Here is a 12,686-nt window from a genome sequence, read left to right on the forward strand (position 1 = left end):
CTTTGACACTGAACTGCATAAGAATTGCATAACCCCATATGACCTACATAAAGTGCATTTGCATTATTTATAACAGTAAAAAAAAAAAAATTGAATTAAAAAAGTTTATTAATCATTGGCTAATAAAAAAATGTAAATAAATAAATAAATAATAATAATAATAATAATAATAATAATAATAATTTCCCAGTATCAACTCAGTACCCTTTCCAATTATGTTGAAAAATAAAATATAAACTGTTGTATATAAAATGAACTTCTTAAACAAAACAAATGTATAAGTGAGAGTGGCAGAATTGTTGTTTCTATAATTATAACTAATTACTATACAACTCTAATTAGAATAATTTCTAATGGTCCTGGGACCTAGAGCAAACAGACAACCTTAAGCTATATCATAAATATTAACAAACTTTAGGAGTCCAGTTTGATCGTTGCTGATTTGATCTCATATTGGAATTTTTATTTTACTTTTTGTATTCTGGTTTCAACTGATTTGTATGACACAAACAGAGGTCTTGACAATGATCATTTACATTCTGGAATTAAGGAACAAGAGAGTCAAGAAAGTTATTTAATGAAAACAGACAGACTTAATGTGAAGGTTTGCGCTACTAATCCAGTTCATATTAGTGTGCGTAGATTTTATATGACACAACACTTGTTATTTTACACATCAATAATACTGTAACAAAGTTCTGAAATTAGATTAATTTAGATAAAGTAAGTTAATTATTTACCCATTGAACCCAATAAAAATAGCTATTCAAACATACAGTGTTGTGAATTAAAATCAAGAAGTACAGCATTAGGTTATTTCGAGTCATTAACTCATCACTGGTCCTCAAGGTCACAAAAAGAATGCATATCCTGTAAATCTACCTTGTTCACTTGAGTAGGAACGTGTGGGAGGCAGATTTCTGGCACAGTCTAGCATTAGGTGGGTAGGCCTCTTTTTGGCCAATCTTACAATATTACTTCTCCTGTTAAAGGAATGTTTCCTTAAAGTAAAAAAAAAAAATAGGCTGGGTTAAGGAACTAAAATCATCACATAAAGTACACAGTGTACCACAGCTCAAACCTCAATGATATATTTAGATTTAACCAATATGCTGACACGTAGTTATACAGTGTGCATTTCTAATCTTCACTGTTTGTATTTATGCAACGCTCTGTGCAGAAAATTCCTCCACACTGTGCATTTACTGTTTAGTTTTTCTGCTTCTTGCTAATTGAAAACTAACCATCAAACATACATGCGGTTCTTGCGGCCAAATCACTTGATCCCATATCCTGGTGGGCGAACCTGTGTTTGGATGCTATAATTTTCTCTACCGTTTAGAATGCACGCTCACACACGAGGCAAGTTGGCGAGGCAGTTGGATCCCATAGCAATATCTCAAATGCGCTTTTGTAATGGAATATGATCCGTTTGTACACTTCCTTTCAGGCCTCCAGCAGAAGTCCTGACCCTGCCTAGAGGAGACATCGAGTTTAGCATTCTCTCTGGAGCTTGTGCACTGCTGCTTCCTCAATGATTTATTCATGTTAGCCACACTCTTCGTCCTAGCATACATTAGCCATAATGAGGCATGGACAGGATCAGACATAGCAGTCGAAATCCATCTGCAGCAAGTGTTAAAATTGCTTTTAACTTGCCAAAGAGTCAGAACAGATCACTGTTGATTATGTTTTATGCCTCGTTTGAAGACAAAACTACAGGCTGAAAGAAAAGCCAAAAACATTTTTATTTAAGATGAAAGTAGCAGACGTGAGGTGGGTGGTGAGAAAATAGTCATACTGATATTTACAGAAATTTACAGAAAAACTTAAGGAAAAGGGGAGTTTGGGCTTCTCTTGCAAGCTGGGTTAAATAATGATTTTGTGTACAATGAGACTTTTAGAATATACAGTAGAAAAGAAATGAATGATGGTTTACAGTGTAAACCAGAGAACAGACCCACTTTGTAACACAAGGCACTTTTTGTATGGAATGTTCAACATTTTTGAAAAATTAGAAATAACATTTTAACACTAAAAAACTCACATTTTTTTTTTTTATTAAAACCCTGTCAGCATATAACATTTATACTTCCAACTCTTGCAAAATTCCACTTGTAAACTGCATCTAACTGTTAATTTACATTTGTTTTTTATTTTATTATATTTTTTTTTATGGTAAGGCACATGGGCATATTTTACATAATCATAAGTCAGTCCTTTGTAAGTGCGTGCATGTATTTTAAACATTGTCATTCATCTACTAAAAATCCTTATAGGGACATTCCTTCTAGTCCTCTAGGTCTTCCAGTTGTGGTTTTGTAATACATCCCTGTGGATTAAAAGCCCAGGACTGCTGACCCAATATGTGGCTCCTCTTCATAAATAGCAACTGTGATAGCACTAGGGTACGGTCGGACCCCAGTTTTGCATCTCGGGGGCAACATCTTCATATCATAACTGAGCATGATCAGAGCTCTGATCGCTGTCATGGCTGTCGTCATTAATCAGTGAGTCTGCTCTGTGGTGAAGTCCGACGATGCCTGAAAACTCTGAAGGCAGCAAAGTCCCCTTTTTCACATGCACCAGTTCTTTCTCCCTCGCCACCGCCCCTTGTTGTCCACCCTTCACTCTCTTCCACTTCATCCGTCTGTTCTGAAACCACACTTTCACCTGGAAAGGAAGATAAAAACAACTCTGAAAATGCTCAACAGATTCACTGAATTCTAACAGTGAATTGATTTGTTGCGTCATATGGTTTGCTGATGAGTTTTCATTTTGACTATGACTTTGTCACTACACAACATCCGTGACTCACAAAGCACACATAAGCTAACAACACTTAGTCAGTGAACAGATGGCTACTTAACACTGGTGCATGAATATGTGCTATTTATTTCTGTAGCTTGATATGCAAAATGTAGCCTGTTAAAGCTATTTCAATAAAATGAAGTGAGAGTATTATATAAAAACTTAAAAATGAACTATTTGCCAAACGTTTACATTTCAGCAGAAATTAGTGTGGTTCTATACATTTTTGGCAAATATAGAGCAAAAACATGATATGTCATAACAAAAATCGTCATAGAATAGACATTCATGGACACCCGTAGTCAGTCAAGGCTCACTTTTTAAAACACAGACATTACCTAAAATGGACTGTATCCATATTAGCCATAATAAATTGTCAGAGTGCATCTGTTCTGTTGTATCAAATGCTTTCCTTATTTCCTTTCTTGACAAGCAGGAGCCATCATTTACGTTTCCCAGAATGATGACTAAGCAGTTTCTTAAATGGCTACCGCTGTGTGATGGAAGCTCACTGGTGATGAGTGTTGGTGCCTGGGGGCCGGATCACACCATGCTAAAATTTATTTTTGGTTGGTCATGATGCAAATGAAGTGAGTCATGTGATGTGGATGTCACCATACTGCCCACATGTCGATGTTTGCTCTTAGCAGTAAGTGCAGCACAAATCAACAATAGATTCATTATTTCACCAAATACAGTAGAACCAATGAAAGGATACATTATTGATTGATTGAATTGTTGAGAGTTGTTTGGTCTCCATTAGGCAAATGCTGGAGTAATAGCTACAACAAACCAAGCTGTTTAAATCGCATATTTATATAATAAAACCCCAGTCAGGGTAACATTGGGGTAATGGCGTGTATTCTGTGTGATACATCTTGCCATATGATTTGCCACTTGTGGCCCATGCTGTCAGCCGCATACGACGACTGTTCTTAAAATACATCTGCAAGCTTTGCGATTTTGCCCACAGCATGGAGAGTTCTCCACATCACTGCTGACAAGTTTGAGTACGTATTACGTCTTCTTAGTATCCCATCAGGCAGTCATTTTTTCAAAGAATGTAATCTGAGTAACCTAGGACATTAGCTATCACAATTTTATTTACAGCCATTATAACGAGTGAATGGTATTATTACAAGTTTTACAGTTATGTAATTTTGAAGCTTATTCCTCTGTGGCTGCAGTAGAGTGATAATTGTCCTGAGATTTTATATCCTACTTCAGTAGTTGCTGGTTCACACAGGTATCACATAGCAAGAGGGGGTTTGCTTAATCCGTCGTGTGGCAAGGTTAATGTTATGCAGAGGGAATGTGACCCCTGAAAAGGTGCCCATATAGGTGCCCAAATCGGAGTCTTAAAATGTCAAACCCTCAGTACGAGCTGTGCTATAATTTATTTGTAAACATCTTATTAGAAAGAAATATTGGGAATGCATCTAAATTCTAAATATTTTGCAGAATAAGGCTATATGATTCAGAACACTGATGTTTGATCAGCTCTTTTCTCCAATTCCCTCACACCATTCAGACTGTCTCAAGATAATTATTTGCCTACACAGATGGTCCTCCTACACAGAACAATTTGGGAGATTGTGCAGGAAGTGCCTAACTGCACGAACATATCCTTTGCCTGTCTCTATTTCTTGACTATTGTCTGATGAAGGGACCTTGCTGAAACATCTGGAATATTATAGTCCCTATTATATTTTTTTTTCTATAGCCACAGCAGCATTGAGAAGCACATAACCCAAATACAAAATGTGACACCTTATATTTTGCTTAATGTTCCAGGTGGAGGTTGCGTTTTGTCATACCTGCCTTTCCGTCAGGTCCAAGTTTACCGCTATTTCATAACGTCTCAGTCGGGTCAAATAGTTATGATGGGCGAATTCCGCCTCAAGCTCCCGGATCTGTTCTTTAGTGAAGGCGGTCCGCTCCTTCCGGGGCTTGCTACTCGTGTCCGATTTGTAATTTCCATCCTGGGACTCTGGTGGGAAGCAAAATTGAAGGAAAAACGTTTCCACTTGATATATAAAAAGCAGAATTTCCAAATGATGCTGAATGACCATAGAGTTTCCACTTTCAAATTATATGATATTAATACCTTCTGAGAAACTGGTGCAAAGAAAGGGATTTCTGCCTTGTGAGATTGTGGTGGACATAAAATTCTGATGTGTTTATTAGCACTGACGTTCTCATTGGTGATGTCTCATATTAAGACTAGTGAGCCTCTTACAATAGGATCACTCTTAAAAGCCTTTCCCAATGTGGAGTTAATTTGTCTTACTTTTTAATGGATTTGGGGAACTTTAAAGTTTTACTATGAAATAAAACAACACAGTATAACATGTAAAAATATGGTTTCTTTAGTTTATTTACCTCAACATTTTACAAGCTTCTTTCCTATATGACTCACAAGCAATAATAAACTTGAGTTGTGTTATTTTCTTTTTTTTCTTTGTTGCATTAAAATTGTTTGTTTTCTTGGCATCGCATGATATGCTCCCATATGTACAGTATATGTGTATAATTATTATTTAAGGCTGAAGCTTTCTTATTATTTGGCTATTGAGATAGTACTTATGAGAAACACTAAACTGGAAACTAAGCACGGACGACGTCCCAAGAAAATTTGACCTCTGCTGTTCTTACACCACAATGAAGAAAGTTCAGATCTTGGTGTTTGTTTTGTTGGTAGAAACAGAGAACTGTTTGCCCTTCTCATGACTAGATCCTGTGGTATGTTTTTCAGGCTATGCCTCAGTGGCAAATTGCACATCAAGGCAACAAAACCTCCGGTCTGTGCTAATCCAACTGGCAATCCTAAACCCAGCTGTAAATAGAGCCCACTTTAACGAGGCCCCATCCACAAGCCATGGGAACAACTTTGCTATTTCAAAACACACGTATTTTCAAAATACACTATTGTGGATTGAGCAGCACTTCCTATTGTGTTTAGCTAAATAGTGAAAGTGGGCAACTGCTCAACATTGGTTTTCTTCCCAAAAGGCATGAGGAAGTGTGATTTTGTCCAATATACAATCTTGGAGAAACAGGTACAAATATTAATTAGGTTTTTTTGTGTACATATAAAAGTCCAAGAGGGGATTCAACCACCTTGTGCTTGTTCATTGTAATTTATATTTATAAATAAGTAAATAAATAACTCTGGATTTCCTCTAGTCTGAACTATATAGTTAGACAATGAATTACTCATGAGATTATGAAAAATAATCCCAAAAGTTTGCATTCTTACTGCAAAGTTTATTATATTGTGTGCATTCCAGTGCAGAACTACTGATTTCTTAGACCATTTCCATTCTACATGGCCCATTTCATCAGTCACATTTCATGTTGACCTCTTTAAGCGATTCGGAGTGGTCTGTAATTTTAGCGGGCCTTCTCGGGGCTCCGTTTGGCTCTGATTGAGGCCTCGGGAAAGCCAGTTACTGTGGGCTAAACACAGCCATTGTGGAAGAAGAAAGACTAACATGTGAAGTTGTTTGCGAACAGTGCCACAACTTAAAGCAACTTTTCCCCAGCTTTACGATGCCGCGGCTACGCCACAGCAATTAGGCCTGCGCCTTAACTTTCATCTCACTTCAAAAACACAAGCAGCGCTGTAAAAAAAAGAAGGCGCAGTGTTTTTGCTGTGACAGTCTGCGTGTCTGTGGACGATTTTTTAAAGATTTTCTGCATTGCATTAGTTACAAATGATTTATATAATTTAGTTGTCATTAATTACATTACAGAATGTCATCGTTAAGTAGATTGATTTCAAATACAAGACATAAACTGAAAGAAATGTGTCATTTTTTGCATTTTAGGTCAGTTTTAAATTGCATATGGTTTTAGTTGCCCAGCACTGAATTGTGTTTTGAAGAAGTAAAGATTTATTAAAATAAACCTGACACTGTAGTGCACATCCAGATGTCCCAATGTGGAAATAGTTTACCCAGCCTAATAATATGCTGACATTGAGTACAAAACTCACTTGTAAAAGCTTTAAATCATTTATTTTTTATTTATTCCCCAGCCATTGTAGATTCTAATTACTTTTCAGCATGTAGGAAGCTATACATATTATATCCAAGTCACGTTATAGTTCCTCCAGTTTATTCCTGTCTATAGTTAACCAATGAGTGTCTGCAGATAGAAGTGCAAACAATATAAAGAAAAAAATATAATTTTGTAAAACTATTATAATGCTGTAACTATGTCTATGAAATTCCTGCAAATTAGCTCCTGTTGCTTAAAGCAAAATAAATAAATCTAAATTTATGTTGCAGAAAATTTATTTTTAACACTTTATTATAAAAATCAAAATTGTATATTATATTATACTAAACCTCTACTAAATTCTTTACTAAAAAGTAGAGAGTGATTGTGTGTGTGCGTGCGTGAGTATGTGTGCATGCGCGCATGTGTGTGTGTGTGCGTGTGTGTGTGTGCGTGTGTGTGTGTGTGTGTGTGTGTGTGAAAGACAGAAAGAGCGAGGTTAAGGCCCAGTTTTAGAAAATGAGGGGTCAGTGATGTTACTGAATGAAAGCGACAAGCCAACCATTACAACTCCACAGGAAAAAATACTGGATTTTGTTGTTGTTGCATTTGGACTGTTTTAATGATCAAGTCACATATAGCAGAAGAAGCACATTCACAAATAATTAATTAATATACACATTAAACTTGTAACGCTCCAAGTAAAATCTTACCATTACAGCTATCACGACAAGACTTTCAACAGCATTTTGTCAAAACTGAAAGTGAAGCATTACACAATTCCTGAATTATCGTAGCATTTAAATTAGACCTGATCTTAATTAGGCTGCTGTCATATTAGGGGGTATTGCTAATAATGTACATTCAATTCCTCCCTGAATTCCTCTAAGAACCAGCAGAAACTCAGAGTTAATTGTGCGAGCAAGTTTTTGTAAGGTGTAACTTTTTGTGCTACATGTTGAACTGCAGGAGACAACAGTCATTTTGAAAGGGAAATCCCACTCAGTATTCAAATGCTGTCATTCCACCTACAGCCAGTTTAGGTACAGTGTGACTAATTAAACTTACAGAGGTTCAGAAAAGCACGGTAATTGCAAAAGCATTAGATATTTCTACATGAAATTATTATGATTTATGCAAATAAACAAAGGATTTCTGAACCTCTGTTAGTTTAATTAGTATACCGTGTTTATATACTGAGTTAATATATATAGATAGATAGATATAGATATAGATATAGATATAGATATAGAGAAAACGACCAGCATTGATGAAATGATTATTGTAGGAAAATTGAAGAATCTGTTATATATTGTACATTAAATAGAAATTCATATAATATATGTACCAATATTTTATGCTATTTTTTTTTTTTTTTTTTTTTTTACATATTTTAGATTAATCATTGGGTGGTCAATGATTAAATATTAGTTTAAATGTTAATATTTGTGACTATACAGTATTTCTAATGCATATTTGAACTGTTTCTAATGTTGTTCATGTATATTGATTATTTTTTATAGATTTCAGACTGGAGTTAAAAGCAATCACAATTTCTGAAAACCCCTGCTATTGCATTTCACTTATTGTGACTTATGAGCTGAAAAAAAAAGGAAAAAGGCGAAACTTTTTATTGGTAAAATTTATAAACAAACTCCTCAATGCAAAATATAAACAAATACAAATAAATGAATCAATAAATACATGAATTAGTATATAAATAAATATCTGATAAGTGAATAAATAAATAAGGCTTGAGAAACCTAAAACGTGTATCAAAGCCTATTAAATACTGATTTTTTTTTAAAGATATTTTCTATTTCACCCATACTGACATCACAAAATAAAAATCATATACTTTAATGCAGATAGTGCTTTCCATGCTCTGAATCTGCTCTCTCTCTCATCTTTCTATATGTGTTGCTCATTTACAATCCTTGAAATGTTTTTTTTTTTCTTTTTTACAGTATTCCTAATTTTCTGCTCTCTAAAAAGTGCAGAGACGAAACAGATGGTGTGTAAAGTGAAACATGCGAACAGTTGAATGCCCACATAGAGTTATAGTCTGGCCTTTGCTCCTGGCTCTAGTCAAAATAATTGCTTCTGTGCGTGTCAGCCAACACCTACAAAAGTCTCTCTCGCAAAAATACGGCTCCACATTTCCGAGCAGCAGGAGACTAATTTTCCAAAAACGCTACTACAAAATCCCGTCTGAATAATCCCACAGCCAGCTACAATGTGTTAATAGCCAGTGAGTCATGAAGGGAAAGGAACCAAATCAAAAGTCTGTTCTCAGGATCAACAGAGATTCATTTTTATGATGAACATTTGAGTAGGTAAAAAGTTATTTTTTTATATTCATATATATATGAATATAATATATACATATAAAATATTAATTTTAGCTTCTGCTGCTCATTGCAATGTGAGCATTACAAATACTGCAAATTTCACAGTTATAAAATAAATGTTACTGAATATACAGTCTCTTACCTGAACTATCACTCCTTCGTTTTCCGTTTCTCTTTTCTGCCTCTGCTGGAGACAGCGTTTGACGCCCAAAGTCCCCACCAGGCAGACAGGAGACCCCCGAAGGCACAGTTCCACCCAGACTGGGCGTACTGGCACAGAGACTTGGGCCACTAGGTACCATATCTGAGGAGCCTGAGTCTGTCCCTGCCATTCCGAGGCCTAAGCGCACATTGTTATTTGACAGACTGGACATTTGGGGTATGTGCCAGCTGCCTTGTTGTGGTTGGGGTGTTACAGGGTGATGTTGCTGGGTAATCGGGGGTCCACGCTGGTGCCCATGCCCTCCGTAGAGCCCGTCCTCACCCGGATAACAGCTGACCACACAGGAGGGAGAGGAGGACGAGGAAGAGGACGAGAGGTCAGGGTAGGCTGAAAGGTGCTCGGACCGGCTGTGCAGGGCAAAGGCTGGGTGCAGGGCCTGAGGAGGAGCGTGAGGGCTGCGCAGGCAGCCAAACAGCGTGTGATCCATTGCAAGCAAAAAAAAAAGAAAGACCCCTTTACTAAATTTAATTCCGCAACAACAAACACAAGGGGTGACAAAAATTAATAAACCAATTCCCACTCCTTCATAAAAGTTGTCCGGGAAAAAACATCAAGAGCTGTATATACATGTGTGTGCCTGTGTGTGTGCATCTAAGCACGCCCATGTGTGTGTTAATCCAGAGCGTGCGGCGAGCGCGAGCTGCCAGGCGGCGTTGGGTAAACAGGAGCAGCAGCTGAGCTGAGCAGGAGCTCAGATGACGGCCTGGAGGAGAGTGCAGAGGAGATGGGAGTGGTAGGAGTTTCCTGCCATTGCTCAGAGTTGGGGCTATGGGCTTTGGGCTATGGGATGGGGCTTCCAGATGCATGCTGGGTGGGGAGCCCATGCGAGAGAGGGTGTTATAAATAGAGTTGTAATGTGAGAGGGAGGCTGGGTCAGAAAACCCACGCTGCCACTACTGACCACATCCACATGACAGACCCAATATAATATAGAGTGGGATTAATGTATGGCCACGACTCAGAAAGCTCATCTCCAACCTTGTGATTTTGAAGTGTAGTGCCCTCTCTTTGTTCTTGTTTTCTTTTGCTGTGATTTAAGAACAGCAGATGAGCAGTAGGAGGACATGGAAGCCAGGAGTAAAACATGAGTGATAACATTCACTCCTCCAATATTTCCTACCCTCTTTCCTCACTCTAGGGATGATTTACACAGCAGGGGGGGGGGGGGGGGGGGGGGTATTACAGAAGTCTTGCTGACTGTAAATATTCACCATAAAGAGGCAATTATTCATGCAATCTACACCTCCGATCCTCAGGTCTAGTGTTTAAACGGATTCAGAAATGGATTTACACACTACATTGTACACCACATGTCGACACTAAACACTAAAATTAAGCAGAACACGTTGGATTAAAGACATTTCTGTTATATTGCTGAACTGGCTATTAATATCTGCTGCTGCAAAAAAAAAAAAGTCTACTTATAATCAGATTTATAAGCATTAGTAAAAGTAAACAAATAAAAATAAAATAAATAAAAGTCAAAATTTTAAGATGTAAAAATTGCACATAGAATCCGTCAATTCAAACATTTTAATCATTAGTTAAAAAAGGTTTATTTGGAGGTGTTTATTATCAATAAAAAATTAGACATCAGTTTTACGGGACAGTATGAAATACACAGTGGCATTTTTTCCCATGCATGCCATTCTTGGATTGACCAGAAATTATACATTGTTGAATTAAAATTCACAACAAAGCTAGCTAGTTACAACAACAAACAAATAAAAGATCGGTTTCCTCACAATTCATCCAGAGAACTTTTTTTCCCAGCATAAATTCGTGTGTAATAAGAAAGGCATTCTGTGGGTGTTCAGAAACTCTGACTCAGCTGCAAAAACATATTTTAGTGCTGAATATTATTCAATATGTCTTTCAGAGTCAGGGTCACGGGGTGGGAATACACACTGGATGGGACGGTAGGCCATTACAGGACATACAGTATACACACACACAGACACACACACACACACACACACACACACACACACACTTAACAATCTTAAAACTTAACAATTAACAGCTTAGTTCATTCACATCCTGCAAGTTTTATTGGGAGGAAAGAGTACCTGAAAGTAGCCCAGACACACAGAGTACATGCATAGGTCATCTACTCAGACAGAAACCCAAGCTTTGGTTTAAACAGGGCGCTTAGGGGCTACAGCAGTAACAGCAGCGCTACTGTACCTGCTGTACCCCAGAGCTCCGAATCCACTAACCTTCCCCCATTTTATTTCTGAAAGCGCTAAACCCTTAATTAGTAAAATGTGACGATACCCAGCCTCGCTTCATTAACCTTACATAAGTCACATGTGAATAATCGCATGAAATTTACACGTGGTTGTTTTTACACACTTCACATGTTAGCCCCCCACGCCCCCGCAGAGTAAGTTCTTAATGTGTTTTTTGCGTTTCACATTTTCTAATTATTTTCACACATGATTTATTTCATTTCAGGAATCATGGATTGAATTAAATGAATCGTGTGTAAAAATCAATGAAGCATCTGTTTTCAGTTTAAAGGTTTTTACTGATTTAAGACACAATAAATTACATCTTACTTGCAATTTTCTTTACATGCGCTTTAATTGTTTATGTGATCCTCTCATTTTTTTGGTTATAAAATGATTTTTCTTCTTGTGCAAAATCAAAGCCTGCTGTTCAAACACACAAAACTGCACAAAAATTTCAGATGTAAATAATGTTTTAGACACTCGTACCTGTAGTTTTCCACATTTTTACTCATGTGTAGTGCATGTGTGTTGATTTTAACGCAAGGGATTTTCTTCACATTAATCATCTGTTTTAACCAGTTCGATTAACTGTATGTGTTTTCAATTTACCTTTCTCATACTTTACAATACGTTTTACATTTTTAAGTTTTTAAACACAAATTGTGTGAATGTATTTTCCACAAAGTGTTTATTAATTTGTTTGTTTGTTGTTGGTTTATTTATTTATTGATGCCTTCATGTAATTGTTTATTTATCTATTATAATTGATCTATTTTTGTGTTATTACATTAGGTGTGTCCTTTTATATTTTATGTATTATGAATATATACATAATATATTGTAGAATATGATATACTGTATTATAAAAAACATGTTTTATTATTATTATTATTATTATTATTATTGTTGTGTGTGTAATGCACCTCCCATCTATTTTAAAATCTTATTACAATGTTAATATAAGTACATGTGAAAAACGTGTTGAAATGGAAAAGCACCTGCGAACAATCAAACATCAAACATGACATAATCCGTGTGAATGTGATTTTATTCAAGTGGTGTTGA

The 12,686-nt window shown here is 36.5% G+C and overlaps 1 protein-coding gene across 1 annotated transcript; it reads right to left on the bottom strand.

Moving 5' to 3' along the window:
- Window positions 1–1,724: 1,724 nt before the first annotated feature.
- On the bottom strand, window positions 1,725–10,140 carry meox2a (mesenchyme homeobox 2a). Its single transcript, XM_083547680.1, has 3 exons — window positions 9,307–10,140; window positions 4,629–4,801; window positions 1,725–2,673 (listed from the first exon to the last, which is right to left on the bottom strand). Exons 1-3 carry the CDS (start codon window positions 9,812–9,814, stop codon window positions 2,455–2,457), a joined length of 900 nt encoding a protein of 299 aa, XP_083403806.1. The 5' UTR covers window positions 9,815–10,140; the 3' UTR covers window positions 1,725–2,454.
- Between the last annotated feature and the right edge of the window lie 2,546 nt (window positions 10,141–12,686).

This window comes from Silurus aristotelis, assembly GCF_946808225.1.
Source record: "Silurus aristotelis genome assembly, chromosome: 8".
Taxonomy (NCBI): Eukaryota; Metazoa; Chordata; class Actinopteri; order Siluriformes; family Siluridae; genus Silurus; species Silurus aristotelis.

What these genes read in the sequence shown, in the direction of transcription:
- meox2a (XM_083547680.1), bottom strand. Translation starts at nt 9,814, where the DNA reads ATGGATCACACGCTGTTTGGCTGCCTGCGCAGCCCTCACGCTCCTCCT. An exon ending in ACGAAGGAGTGATAGTTCAG is followed by an intron (nt 4,802 to 9,306) that starts GTAAGAGACTGT and finishes GCTTCCCACCAG; the next exon opens with AGTCCCAGGATGGAAATTAC. An exon ending in TGGACCTGACGGAAAGGCAG is followed by an intron (nt 2,674 to 4,628) that starts GTATGACAAAAC and finishes CTTCCTTTCCAG; the next exon opens with GTGAAAGTGTGGTTTCAGAA.